Source organism: Thermobia domestica, chromosome 3 (genome assembly GCF_964235325.1).
Source record: "Thermobia domestica chromosome 3, izTheDome1.hap1.1, whole genome shotgun sequence".
Taxonomy (NCBI): domain Eukaryota; kingdom Metazoa; phylum Arthropoda; class Insecta; order Zygentoma; family Lepismatidae; genus Thermobia; species Thermobia domestica.
Genome location: NC_137456.1, coordinates 147,463,237 through 147,479,194, shown reverse-complemented (window position 1 = coordinate 147,479,194; position 15,958 = coordinate 147,463,237). Strand labels below are relative to the sequence as shown.

Genomic DNA, 15,958 nt, shown 5'->3' with positions numbered 1-15,958 from the left:
TTAAATTATTCAAGATACTGGGAGGATGAGGTCCCCCGTGCCCGGACCAGATCCGCCACTGGAAGAAATCACATTGATTAATATCACTACTATTACTTTTACTCCTCTTGCTACCACTACTAAGCCTACTACTACTACTACTACTACTACTACTACTACTGGAGTAACTTCTGTATTTGACAAATGGTATTTTCAGTGAGGGATGTAATTAAAGAAGGAAATACTTTAATTAGTAAATATAGATTGTGTTAATGGAATAATATATGAAACATGAATCAGATTTAGGAGCAATTGTACTGTTTAGTTATTATTCTGTAAAACCTGTAAAGAAGAACATATATACTTCTCAAAGCTCAGTGATTAATTAATATTTGTGGTTATGGACACAGGAAGTATAATTCTATAATTCTATATCGTAAGTACCACTTAACCGAATGTAAGTTTGCAATTCCAAGGCTACTAAAACCCCATTATCAGCGGGTCAAAACTGTCTTCAACAATTGGGAAGGGGGATGTAACAAATTTTTTTGTTAAGCTGTGCTTAAAATATTTGAGAAGTTTAAAAATAGTCCTGTGGAAGAGGATAAGAGAGCAGAGTTGTCTTCAATATTGTAAAGAGGGCAGATTTGAGGCTTATTCTGGGGGATATTCAATTTAATCTTACTTTCCTTTGTGGCAATCGGTCACAAATCATCACATATTTTCCAAAGAAAAAAAAAACATTTCGGGGGGGACAGTCCCTCAAGTTCCAAGATTGGAGGAGATATGTCCCCCTCAAACCCCCTGGAATTTGTGCCAGTGCCCATTTGATCCGTACCTCAAAGAAATTTTCGGACATTCCTAGAAAAAAAAAAGGTCAGAATTGTTGATAATTTTCATCCTTTGTATTAAGAATCTTATTACATGTATCTCACACCATCTTTATCAAAATTGTCATGCTGATTCACTTAGATAAGTTTATTATGCATGTTGAATGTTATGATATTTAATCGTTAGTTTTATGAGTTATGGGTCATGAAAGCTCGAATTATGGACCATTAAAGTTAACTTTTCGGAAAAATGAAGAAGGAAAATGAAATGAAAATAGTAAATTAATTTATATTAAAAATGAAATTTCAGAAAGAAAAAAAGTAAAACGTTAGATAGCTGATTAGCTTGTTTTAAGTGCAGCGTATCTTTATAATATTGATTTACATAACGAACTTCAACAGTATTGGGAAATCGAACATTTGACAGTCGATAAAGATTATGCAGTTAGATATAAAAACAATTGGATTAATATGAACTGTTGATAGAAGCTAATTAATACCTCTTTTCGCTCTAAGACTGACAATAGGTAGATCTTCCTCAGCTGATCCTGGAGATGCATTTACAACCCAACTTGTAAAATATACAAGGCACACGACGAACAGAGTAGTAACATTCCACATTTTCAGTTTTCAGTTTTCTGTAATATAAAACCGTTAAATACTGTACAAAACTATAAAATTGCACAAATATTAAACACGACAACTTTAGAGTCAATTTAATATCAGTTTGTTAAAAAGATCTCGATTTATAAACTACAGTTTGGAAACACATTAAGATAAGCATTTCTTCTTTGCACATTCAAATTACTAACTCTACATGTTAGAGATATTTGGTGGAATCTCTGTAGCAATGCAATTTTTGAAGATTTTAATTAAGTCTTTTTGCAATATATAGATATGGAAGACCTGGTTTTTCGATATGGTGGGTTGGGTCCCTAGTTTGATCCCAGCTCGAATCACAAGTGAATCTTGTGTGGATAACTACTTTGCGCTTGGGTTTTCTGGAATTTCTTCGGTTTCCTTCTGTTTTGTCCATACCACTTTTTGTTCATTATTATCATTGCCGTCTCCCTTAGCCTCGGAGCATAATTATAGGCCACTAAAGTAAAAAAAAAAAAAAAAAATACATATATAAAAATAAAAATGGTGGAGACCAGGGAGTGTTGATTCTTCTCTTTCTTACTTTCTTTCCTTCTTTACTTCTGCAAAGTTACCCACAACAAATACAAGACAGTAAAAGAATTGTTGCATCTGTAGGAAAAAATAGACCTTCACTTTCAAAATAAACACTAATTATGAAGCATTAAAAAGTTGAACAAACATTGAGTGGAATAATAATTATGAAACATAACTTTGTAAGTTACAAGGGTAATATCTATTTACTTCGTTTATCTTATTAAGTATTCAGGGTAAAAGTACTATTTTAAAAAGAACTAGCTAAACCTTAAAAGAGAAAGAAAAAATATAATTCATGTCATGAATAATGTTGATTTGTGTTTATTTTTCCGTCGCATCTATCTATCTATCTATTTATCTATCTATCTATCTATCTATCTATCTATATATATATATATATATATATATATATATATATATATATATATATATATATATATATATATATATATATGATAATCAAATTATGACGTATATACAAGACAGCATTACTTAGTGTAACATGTTCATTCTAGAATGTATGAATCTCACTACAAGAACACTAGCTTTTTGCTGCGATTTGATGTGAATGAACGTTGTGTTGATTTGCATTTGCGTTCCTGCGTAGGGTTATCTCGCACTAGACACCAACAGTAATCTGACATCATGAAGACATCCCATCGCCCTTGATATCTTTTTTCCATCCCGGGTTCGATCCCAGCCCCCGCCAAGTGAACTTTGTGGTGGAGAAACACCGTGTGCGTGGGTTTTCTCGGGATTCTCCCGTTTCCTCCCACTTTATTCATTCCACCATTTCATTCATTTCTCATAATCACTGTCTCCTTTAGCCTAACCGGCATAACCGTGGGACGTAAAACTCTCAGATTTCATTTCATTTCATCTTTTTTCCATTTCTTTTACGTCTTGATTATAACAACTAGCCTGAATATATTTTTTCACTAGGCTTTAGCTAGGTGGGGGTCCCGCCCCCAGACCTCTACGTTTGCTCGGCCTACGGCCTTGTACCTTCTAAACCCACAATTCTATCTATTTCAAGTTTCTTTTCCTATTTCAACTATCTAAAAATAAAAATTTGTATCCAAGAAAACGTCCATTTAAACAACACGGGAATTTCTTCATCCCCCCTTTATACGCATTAAAACTAAAAATATTCACTTTTGGAAATTTTTCTGAGGGTTAGTTCCGGAGAGCTACAATCATGCCAAATTCCACTATGCTAATCCTGCTGGAAGTGCCTAAATATTTTTTGATATAGAAGATGTCCAATATAAATAAAGGTTTTTCAGTTCCCCATAAAACAACTCTACAGTTGGAAATTTTTAGTTTTGGCAACTTAGTTAACGCTAATGAAAGCGTATAAACATACCAAATTTCAAGTTTTTATTCCAATTCCAAGTGCCTACAATATGAGATTGTAAGCCCAAAAAAGGCCCATTTAAAGAACATGGGGAATTTCTTCATCTCCCCTTTAGACCCACTAAAATTTAAAAATTTTCCCTTTAGGCAGTTTTCCTGTCAGCTAGTCCCGATAAGCTACAATCATGTCAAATTTAATCATTGTAGCCCTGCAAGAAGTGCCCATTAATTTGGGGGTATAAAAATATCTCATATAAACAACATGGATAAGACTTTTCAGTTCCCCATAAAACCATTCTAAAGTTGGAAATTTTTATATTTTGTTATTTACTTAGGTGATGCTTACAAACACGGACAAGTATTCGAATTTCAAGTTTATATTGCAATTCAATGTACCTAAAACATAAGATTATAGGTCCAGAAATAGGTTCATTTAAATAACATGGGGATTTTCTTCATTCCCCCTTTAGACCCCCTAAAATTAAAAATATTTACTTTTGTTAATTTTCCTGTGAGTTAGTTCCGGAAAGCTACAATCATGCCAAACTTCAACTTTCCACGTCAACCGGAAGTACCCCTTTATTTAATGTCAGCTCATGTAGTTTTATATGTAGTTAGGATATATATATATATATATATATATATGCAGTATTAATAGTGATATGAAGTAAAGTACCTCCTACAATATTAACTTGTAATATGAACCTTACCATTAAAAGCAACAAGGATACTTAAATTCTATGACGAGACTCATATATTGTGCAATTACCTTATGCGCAAGTCTAAAAAAATGTTTGTACCAAAATAAAGTAGTAAGACAATCTAAGTCTCAAATTATTAATTTGGTTACTATTTGGAAAAACTATGGTACGGAATTTATATAAAAAATACCTGATTCATTAAAATTAAAGCACGGACACACACAGATATTCACCGTTAATGGGCGTACAAACAACATAAGCACATCTAAGTTAAGGACGTGTGGCCACCTTTGGCCTAATCCTCGTTTCGCCTAACCAATTATCTGACACTTTTATGACAGATAAATGATAAGATTTGTGTCTGCCATTTTAGGCGAAAAAAGGATCCTCGTTTGGCCTAATCCTCGTTACGCCTAAAATGGCGGACAATAAGAAAAAATCGTGGAAATTCAACTAAAGGGAAATTATATAACAGAAAATTCCCTAGTATATAAAGAATTAAGAAATGCAAAATATATAGATTAATATTATAACTATTTTCGAGGAGTTAGAATTACCAAAACTCCTTTATGTATTTACTAGGACCATGGATATATACGAATATATATGAGTAGGCGAATAGCAAAACCCGTGAAATTCATATTTTAAAATTTGTGACAAATCGAGAAAAACTGTTTAAACACGTCATAATTGTAAAATAACATTAGAAACTAGAGAACATTAAAAAATTAAGAATAATGTAAGTGTTGGTCTGTCGAAAGCTGTATAATCACACTAGTCTGTGAATTGCGTTATTGAAGAAAATAGTCTGGATTTAACAAGTTTTGCGTACGTAAATGGAAATAACAACTTTTGCATCTGGGCTAGCGGCCATTTTTGTTGAGGCTCAAGATACAAAACCCATCAAAAAGAAAGGGAGTCAGAGTCAGAAATCAGTATTATGCCTACTAAAATATTGGGGGGAAATGTATTATCAACTACACATTGCACAAGATTGGCACAAATCAATTTGGATACATAAATGCTACATTAATTTTGTTCTAAATTGAAAACAATAGATCCAAATGTGCAAAAAATTGAATTATGTAACCTCTTCTCCATTATCATCTACTAAATGGAAAACCATATTGTCGTCGTCCTCTGGTGCATCACCATTTTCTCGGTTTTCTATTCCTCAAAAACCTCTTTGTAAAACGTGAGCTTTGAGCTGCTTTCAATCGTCAAACCCTTCGTGACTACAAGCGGAGTTAATTATACCTATCCGTATACATTTCTAAACTGAATGACTATATTTTGGAAGAGTTTGTAACCTTTTATGGACTAACATAAGGTGAATATTAATTTGCCAATCATCCCAATATATGAATTTGAAATACAGCAAAACAAAATGTGCAAATGTTGAGTTTGAGCAAAACAGTGGCAGAAAGAGAATCAGAAATGGTAAATAAGAGGCAAATTTTTTTAACATGTTGTACCATTTAACATGTTATAATTTTGAATGATAATTGACACGAGAGATTTTAAGAAAGAGGTTCTGCTGAAGCTGAAGAGACCGTTTCGAGAAGAACGTAATCCAACAATGTTCTGTTCAAAGTAAAGAGTTACCCTGAAATACAAAACAAACGACTTTTAACCATAGATAGTCCACTCACCTTGTCTTTTTGGCTACATTTCGTTTCCAGTTTTTCATGTGTCTTGTACGTTTTCTAGACAATTTTGGTGTTGTCTGATACCAAAATTATGATCATCGCTGCTTAGAGTATCGTTTTCTTCCGATTTTGCGTGCATTTGTCTAGTAATTATTAAAGAAAAGCAAATAAGCACAGAAAAGTTTCACGAACAGTTAGGTTAAGACGTATAGTGTCTCCATTTTCAGTCCAGGGTGCGCGGTGGCTCAGTAGTAGAGCGTTCACCTACTGTGCTTGGGATCCCTGGTTCGATCCCAGCTCGCGCCATGTGGACTTTGTGGTAGGCAAACACCGTGAACGTGAGGTTTTCTCGTGGTTCTCCCGTTTCCTCTCACATTCCATCATTTCATTCATTTCTCATCATCACCGTTTCCTTTAGCCTAACCGGCATAACTGTGGGACGTAAAACTAAAGATTTCATTTTCTTTTTTTCAGTTCAAAAGTAAAAAAAAAATAATGAAAGCACACACTTCAAATTCTGCTAAATAAAATTTCGAATGATTTACGAAATGTTGCAGTAAATATTCAGATTACTAAATTAATCCTATATAGTACGAAACCTCAAATTGTTTGAAATACGGAATTAACCGGGTTTGATTCTGCTTTTCTCATGAGGTTATTTGCAGGTTTGGGATTTAACAGTTCATGAAACTGAATATGGAAGAGGAATTTAACTGGTTTTGCATCTTTTGCCATGATGGATTTAACAACTTTTGGTAATTGGCACATATTTCAATCTCAATTTTTAACTAGTTAAAATGGCTTTTTCTACTGAATACTATTTAGAAATAATAGCTTTCCAACTAAGGTTTCCAGAAGAACCACTATCTCATTTTTTTGTTGTTGTCCATGTGTCGGAGACCATGTTGATTTATAGTGTTTTTCTGTAAGCAATGTTTTGGACCTTTGGTACCTACTGTTCACCCGTATTGTATCGAAGTACGAAGATCACCAGAGTCAACTATATCTTTATTTCTGTCATACGAGTGGAAATGGAGTGTACAGGACAACCACCCTCGTAACAGATCCCGGTTGGCCACCATCTGTTTTGAGGAGCATTCAACTTCTTCCTGCTGAAACAACCACCGAAAAGCCCGGATTTCAATCTCATTGTGCATCTCAGAGACTTATGCTATGGACATTCCCGGTAGTATGTAAACGAGTGGAAATTCAACTCAAAAGTTGTAATTTCAAAAGTAATAATAAAAAATGAAATATATTTTTCTTCTTTCTTTGTCAGTAACACATTGAGAGGTTTGAATTGTGGAATTATCCAAAGAGCAATTTGTCAGCGGAACGATTTGTCACAAATCACTCATTGCGATCACAATTGTCCATTGTTAAGTTATGAGCAAATTTAGGGATCTTTTGTCAGATCTAGCTCGAAATAGTTACAAATTTTATACGAATTGTAATTACAATAGAATCACAATCGGATATCTTACAATGCATTAACAGTTTTAAAAAAGCGTTGAAACTGGAATGAAATCGTCTGTAAGATCAGCAAAATCTACAATAAAATAACTTTTGCACCTACATAAGAAGAAACACACAAACTATATTTCCTTTAACGTACCGATTAGCAGTAACATTTGGCAATATCAGATATTTGGAAACAAACTGCAAACTAAAAGTTACTTTTGAACAGCACTCACCTTACAAAATTAACAGGTGTAACTTTTTGTGTTTCTCTCATCTCAAATATAGTCACTATACACCCTGTGGGTGCAATAATATTCTCAAAATGGAACGGAAAAGTAACTGGATAATTCTCAAAACATTTTTCCAAAAGCAAATAGTCCTATTACAAATTAGTTATGGGAAAACTAATTTTTATTTCTCAGTTCTTCACATAGTAGGGAATATTTTTTTTCGAAAAATTTCCCTCCACTTTTATATCGACGATTTTTTTATAGTCCACCATTTTAGGCAAAACGAGGATTAGGCCAAACGAGTATCCTTACTTCGCCTAAAATGACGGACATAAAGCTTATCTTTTATCTATCATAGAAGTGTCAGATAATTGGTTAGGCGAAACGAGGATTAGGCCAAACGATTCAAGATCGTTAAGGATGGAGTTGAGCTAATTTATTTTCTTCTGCTCTTTGAATATAAAACAAGAGGAACAGTAACAAACTGTTCCTCTATACCTCCTCGTTGTTCTTAAGTTGTTCATCCCTGTGGACTATAATCAATCCTTCTCTTAATAATAAAGCAAAGTTAGTTCATATTCTTCATCATTATCACTATATATTTTCAATCAAATTAAATCAATACATTAAAGTTATAAATAAATATACATATACACATATACAAATACTCACGTCTAAATATGGTTACATCCCTTGTCCTATTTCGAAAGCATTAATTTGGAAACTACAGTTTAAATTGCAATTAAAGAATCCCAATAGATTTAAATACGCAAAGTATGTCATCTACTGGTGTCAGACAAGCAGCCAGGTAGTACAAGTAGGGGCACCTTTCAATGCGAGTGATAACTATTAGGAATTAGATTTACACATACTGAAAGATTACATTTTTATAATAAGGACTAGCTGAGCCTGCGTTGTCTACACAGTGCAGCATTCTAATATAAGCATCAATCTTCTTCCTACTTTCCACTATACCGGTACATGTCCCTATACAGACACAAGTAAAGGATCACTTAGCTTCTTCATGGCTAAGCGGTTAACGTACGCATACTTGGTGTGGGAGACTCGGGTTTGGTTCCCGGTGGAGCTCATGTGGTTCGGATTCCATGTTAAGCAGTAGGTCCAAGTCTCATATAGCCTCACTGCTGAAAAAGACACAAAACTCAAAATCTGCTCAACTCAACAAGTGAAGGATGAGAGGACTCACGAAGAGGAGAGGCTTGCTATAGACAAACATAAACTTAATATTTTAATATATAGATGTTCGGGTAAGTTTATGCTAAACTTGGGAAAGTTGTAGATGTCGGATTCTCCCTCCGTTCCCTCCCTTTTAAACCTATATCTGAGTAAGCCTTGTTGCAGCGCTAGAGGCCTTTGAAATTACCAGCGTGCTATAGACTCTGCCATCCAGAAAAATAAAGCACCTGCGATATCTATCAACCCACTATATGTAACTCTTCTACTGGTTGCCTAATACAATTATATCAGCTTCAGCCATGGGCTGACAACGGTTTTAATCTTATGGACTCAAAATGGTCCCTAAAACATTGAATAGAAAAGCAACACATACTCTCTTGAAAATTTGAACGAGAACTGGCAAATCTATACAAAATCTGGAATCGACCAGCGAAAACCTGTTTTTAGACCTTATGGTTTCTCAGATCTCACTGTCGATGCCACTTATAAACTTAGCATTTTAATATTTTTAATATATAGATATATTTGAAATTGAGCTCAATTGATTTTGAGGTTAACTCCCCTTTCAGCAGCGAGGCTATATGAGACGGGACCTACTGATTAACGTGGAATCGGAACCATATGAGCTCCCGCCGAGTATCGAGCCCAGGTGTCCCACACCAAAGGCACTCGAAATTTTATTTATATTTTATTCAATAAAATGTATTCGTGTCTAGTGATCAATAGGCCATATGTCCATCTGTTTCGGGAGGAAATCATACTCACAACATGACACTGATCACTTACTTTAAATACATTATAAGTAGCATTTTAAAATTAGTTTAGTGTCAGAAGCAAAACGAAATTACTTTCTTTAAAATGGGTGTGAGTACTTGTATTATTATTATTATTATTATTATTATTATTATTATTATTATTATTATTATTATTATTATTATTATTATTATTATTATTATTATTTTAATGGAATATTTATAGCTGGATGTGCAAACTATGTGGTTTATAGAACAACTGCACGAAATGAGTGTTGACGAATAGGTCTGCTACTGTTGAGCCAACCGTGGTTTTCTCACAATCAGTTAACTAACAGATTCTGGTGTCATACGTATCACTTGTCGGTTTTTGCATAGTATATAACAGCTTGTAAAGGGAGTTGCAATGTCTTATATACTAGGAGAATAGTATATACGAATATTTCCTATTTTAACGATCTAGTCAGAATATAACTATAATTTTATCTTCCAGTCTCCAAATTGAATAAAGTACGTATATTGCTGCGCTGACCAACAAACATAATTTTGTACTATTGGCGATAACTGTGTTTTTATGAGTTATACTAGTCAAAAAGAACGTTGTGGATTCCTGTAGACACGCTTTTGTGCTAACAAAATTTTAAGTAACTTCTTTACCATTAATTATATAAAAGTATTACTGAGTATGTTCGAAACGTTCCTCTTGGCATAGGTTGTTATCTAGAATAACTCGGAATTTCTAATGTCAATATAAAGCCAATTTCGGAATATTATAAATATTGCTTTTCCCTCCTTTGGAAGAGAATTTTCGAAAATTCTCCAACACATTTGATAAAATTACTTTGAACACTGAGTTTACGTGCTGTTTCAACTAGCAAATTTCAGGAATTTATGGCATACTGTAATGCTGACAAGAGAGGAAAAAAAGATTGTTTAGTCCTTCTCACTCAGGATACTATTGCAAAAAAATCCTGGAATCCGTAATTTAATTTTTAAAAAATGTAGAAATTGCACTTTTCTAAATACAGTAGTTTGGCCAGGACGTTGAAGTGTTACCTTGTGCTTTTCATATAATAGCATAGATTAAATAAATGTTAAGAGTGTAGGATACATACCTTATGGTAAACACTTATGGTGAAGGTTCATTTTTGAGGTCCACAATTAATATACAGCTGAACTTCTTAACATCGTCCTTGTTAATATTTTTCCAAAAATGCATCCCTGTCCAAGTCTAATGCGAATTGAGAAATCTTTCCATTCATATTGTTACAAAACTCTTTTATTTGCTATTTTAAAAGAAGGCAAATTCTACTAATTATACAGGGTTTGTCCGGAAAGTAATAGGACTGAGTCGATTTTAAAAAAATATATATTGAGCCAATCGTTACAATTCTTTAAAAACTTTCAAAATAGGCTCCTTCTGCGTCCATGCAGCGCTGCCAGCGCGATTTCCAAGCATTGAAGGCGTCACGGAAGTCATTCTCCGGAATAGCCTTGAGAGCCGCGGTGCAAGCTGCTTGGGTCCCCTTTGTCGTCTCAAAATGCTTGCCTTTCATCGGGCATTTCAGGCGAGGAAACAAAAAGAAGTCCGGGGGCCACATCTGGGCTGTAGGGCGGCTGCGGAAGCGTTGGGATGCCGGCCTTGGTCAGGTAGCTGTTCACAAGAAAGGCGGTGTGAGCCGGGGCGTTGTCGTGGTGCAGCTTCCAGTCGGCTCCGATGTCTGGTCGAACCCGATTGGCCCTTCATTTGAGTATCTTGAGCACTTCCACGTAAAACTTGGCGATGACGGTTTGTTCAGGAGGAACAAATTCATGGTGGACGATGCCTTTGATGTCAAAAAAGACAATGAGCATCGCTTTCACTTTGGATTTGCTCATTCTTCCCTTTTTTGGGCGAGGAGACGCCGGCGTGTGCAACTCGGAAGATTGCCTCTTTGTCTCGGGATCATACTCAAAGATCCATGATTCGTCACCTGTGATTACGTTATTCAAAAATTGGGGGTCACTTTCACACATGTTCAAATTTTCTTGGCACAATTCCACTCGCTGCAATTTCTGGTCGTCAGTGAGCACTTTTGGGACAATCTTCACGCACACCTTGCGCATGTTCAAATGCTCCGTCACAATTTCATGAACCACAGTTTTTGGTAAATTTAATATCTGGGCAATTAAATGAATACTTAGTCGACGGTCTGAGTTCAAAACTTCGCACACACGAGTCACATTGTCGGTGTTTGTCGAAGTCGAAGGTCTTCCAGCACGGTCTTCATCAGCGACCTCTTCCCGGCCCTCCGAAAAGGCCTTGTGCCACCGAAACACACCACTTCTTGCTAAAGCATCATCTGGGTAAGCCTGCTTGATCATATCAAACGTCTCTGTCGCAGATTTACCGAGTTTAACACAGAATTTAATCGCGTACCTCTGCTCTAACGAATGCTGCATTTTTGGCTTACACTACTCACAGAAACACGTCGCGTGATAAAGCCTGTCCTGACTCTCCGTGTGCTCGGAGACAACTGACCAGCCGCTCGTTCGTTAGCTAGGAATGCCCTCTACCGGATCCAGTCGGTGCGCGTACGCTCCGAAGTACAGTCATGGCGGAATAAAATCAGTCCTATTACTTTCCGGACAAACCCTGTACATTGTTTACATTGAGATTATAAATTAGCCTATTTTTGATCATTATTAATTATTTTACTTGTGTCTGCTCCATGCATCCAGAAATACTTGCCGCAGCTCGGAAACTGATTATACAGAATTTCATTGAGTTAGAAGGATTTGTTTAAAGAAAGCTCATACATATTAATATATTAATTCAACTAGATGTTCGAATTAGAGTTGAGAAAGGCAATTAAATTTACATCAACAAAATATTCGGATTGCCGAATATTTATTTATCTATCTCTTGTGTTTATCATAAGTTTCCAATAAATAGAAACACATTTTAATTTAGTCTTGTTTCTAATGATTTTTATCTTAATTGTATTTGGTGATTCTTTATACCATATTTATGTAACCTAGATATTAGCAGTTTATATTTTGTCACCGTCGTTTAGTACTCTGGGTCAAATTGTATTTATATTGCTTGATTTTAGAAATAATCATAAATGAACCCCAGTAAGTTTTTGATTTTGTTTTTATTGGGAATAAGCATTTAACAAGAGGTTTGAGGACAATAATGAAAAAATAAGATAACTCATATATTGTTGTTGTTTATCATTTGCGCATAACTTTCCGAAATATTTTGTTTGAGGAATCTAGTATTACTATCGGTATTTTAACTCCACTATTTATTGACAATACACAATACTTTACCTAATTATTATATAGTGGCAAAATGACCTTTCGTTGTATGGAAAAAAATGGGTTTATACAAAATATTCAAATCTCTTTTCCCTTTTACATATCGAGATTGAACTAAAGTTTAATAGTAAAATCACCTAAAACCATAAAATACTCTACTTTAGGAATAAATTTTGAACTTGTCTATCACATTAGGATGAGCTCTTTAATCAATCTGATATGAATAAAATTTAGGTACTAATAATGTTTCAAAATTCACTTTAAACCACAACGGACAACATTGTTTCTAATTAGAAGAAAGAAACTATAGAGAATGTCCCCTATTGCAGGCTTAAAACAAGAGTTTTCAAAAAAAAAGATCAATTTATTTTAATTGAAAGTTTATGTACAGTGTTTCCTAATTTTACAGGCTAATGAGAATATTAAATTTTTGTATAAATTATGGCAACGCAATCCCTTTGGGATATTACTTTTAATGAGAGTAACACGATAAAAGTACCAGTTCAAGATAATTTATAAATATAGCTAAAACCTATTTGTAAACAGTGAGTCGTCTTCTGGTAATACGACCGGAAAGAAGATCACTTTCTCTTTAATAGAGTATATTAGATTTGCAGTCAGTTTATTCACAAACATTCTGTGATTTTGAGAAATAATTTGACATGATTACGGAAGTTTTCTGACTATTAATATTAGATCTAATATTAATAGTAATACTACGTAGTGTGGACCTTAAGTACTTTTTTTTTTAAATTTAACATTTCTTCATAAAACTGAAGCTATATAATGTGCGAATACCAACTATTTAGCTGACTGTATGTTTAAGGTAAGGTAATTCCTTGTGATTGTCAAAGCAATGGATATATCGATATATGTCTTCCTTTACTAAATGCTATCGATTATATAAATTGCATTGTATTACACTTTTTTGTTTTTGTTAGCTCTTTGGAATAATCGAGATAATGAGGTATAAACTGGCGGTAGTGAAATATATGGTAAAAGAACAACACTTAAAGCTCGACTCTTGTGCAAGATTCGAACTCTCGAAAAGAACTTGCGATCACCAGCCTAATAACAGAGGGTTCGACTATATTAGTTGGTCGATTCTTATAATAAGCAAATCTAAAAATAATCTGATATGGAATTTAAAAAAAAAAATAACAATAAGAAAGTTTGATATTATTTAATTTTCTAGGAAACGCGTGGTTTAATAGTATGGAGTTCAAATCTGATGCTATTGATCTGCATTATTAAAATACACATATTTATGTGGGTTTATTTTTCCTTTCTCCCTTTATTAAACCCTACTTTACTAGTTTAATCGGTTTTGTTTACGCTTGCATTATATACTATACAATGCTCTTGTGTACTCGTGTTCACTAATTTAAATACAGCTAAGTATGCACCGCAAAGAAATAAGTAAGCAAAGGTATCCTGACCTTACTCTTATCACTGTACCTCTTGTAAGTTCATTACCAGAAAGAAGCACACTAATTTGTAAACTTACCAAGCATTCAGCTTGCCTTCCAAGAAATTCGTTAGTATTTCAGCGAAAAGTGTCTAAAAGCTTCCAATTTTCAGCTTTATGTATGTTCCTTGTAATTCAAAGTTCAATTATAAATCTTGCACTTGAAACTTTGCTATTTGCTAATTGCGGAGCTTTTGTTTGGCTAATGTTTGAGATAAGAAAAGCTTCATAATGCAAATAACCTGAGCAATTTACAGTATTATCATATTTTTTTCTTATCTTCAGGAGGAAAAAATTCAATTTCTTTGCAACTTTCCTTGTTATGTTTTCTTGTATTATTTTGTGAATTTACGTAGGTTTTAAAGGTTACAGCAAACTGCTTCTCTTATTGTGTATTGTATGACAGTGCCATAACAACAAAGTAGCTTTCTTTGAATCTTAAAGAGTCAAGTAAACAAATATGTGCTATCATTTGTAAAATAATTTTGTATATTGTTTAGTTTTACTACCTCTGACTTAAAAAGGAAATAATTACATACTATAGTGATCTAAATCTCTTTGGGTGTGTGAGGTATTAACCGATAATAATAATAATAATAATAATAATAATAATAATAATCTTAAATAAAATTTCTAGTAGCTACATTTCGAGACTTGAAAACTAAAACACCAAAACTACGTACATACACGAGAGAGAAATTAATAAAAAATATAAAATTGTTTTAATTGAGACAATTTGCATTCAATCAGGTTTTCGGAAAATCCATGCTATCAGAACTGTCTACACTTTCTTATTAATAAAATCACAGTGATGCAATATTGTTCATCTGTGCGGAAGGATTTATCATTTTGTCTCTAGAACTGGCTTCTTAAATTAAATTTTTCCCGTTGTAATTATTAGGGTACTTTTACCGGAAGACGCAATACATAAATATCGATGGGAGTACTCCGTATTTTTTTTTTCGTGGAGTTGTCTCTTGTTGGTTTCCCCCCCTTAATGACTTGCTACAAGTAGCTATTTCTGTAAAAACCTTGAGTCATATTTTGAAGATGAAGTACTCCTTGGTTCGATAAAGATTAGAGATGAGCACACAAACCAAAAAATGAATAAACTAGAAAAAGTTTTTGAAGTTGATTTCTCTTTATCTTTAACTCATAATCGAAAAAAATAGTATATATTATGTTTGAAATAAATAACTATATGTTTTATATAATATGTTTGAGATAGGATCAAAATAAATTGTTATCACTGTTGCTGGTTATAATTTAGTATATCATAATTTTATAGTGTTCCAGAATTCTTTCCATAATTTTCAAACATTCAGAAAATATAAAGTATGATACATACACAAATACTTCTTATCGTCAATTGTAAGTAACATATTCAGGTTTTTGTGTTCATGATTAATAAATTTGTATGTGTGATCCTTTCGTTACCCAAAGGATATCCAGGTGCTATTCTAATTTCACCCATGCGTTGGTCAACATTGGACGGACGGATTATAACTCCAGTAATTCATTTTGATGTATATTTTGATTAATTGCACCCATTGATTGTTTATGAAAATATGGCTGAGACTGACCTTTGCTGCTTATTGCCATCCAAATGAGTAGTTTTTGTGGAAATTTAGTTTAATGGATTCAGAGAACAGATTCAGAGCACGATACGTTTCCACTAAAATCATACCCACCCATATCAATATATGTTTCATCATCCATTACTACGTTCCTTTTATCATTAGAGGAACAAAACTCGTCCCTAGCAATTTTTTTCAGAACGACTTTTTCTTTCCTTTTCTTTTTTTTTCTCCCCTGCATATGGAGAGCCTTCTTTTGTCTTCCTTTTGATCTCTAGC

At 33.8% G+C, this 15,958-nt stretch overlaps 1 protein-coding gene across 4 annotated transcripts in view; it reads right to left on the bottom strand.

The window, feature by feature from the left end:
* Positions 1 to 14,245, bottom strand: part of LOC145680800 (kielin/chordin-like protein) — a 54,247-nt gene extending 40,002 nt beyond the window's left edge. For 3 of the 4 annotated variants that reach the window (XM_081751848.1, XM_081751851.1, XM_081751849.1), the window contains exons 1-2: positions 14,142 to 14,245; positions 1,310 to 1,447 (exon numbers count right to left, since the gene is read on the bottom strand). In XM_081751848.1, the coding sequence (XP_081607974.1) occupies positions 1,310 to 1,430 (121 nt within the window). In that variant the 5' untranslated portion in view covers positions 1,431 to 1,447; positions 14,142 to 14,245. The remainder of the gene's footprint in view (positions 1 to 1,309; positions 1,448 to 14,141) is intronic. The other variant, XM_081751850.1, reaches the window with a different exon arrangement.
* Positions 14,246 to 15,958: the final 1,713 nt, after the last annotated feature.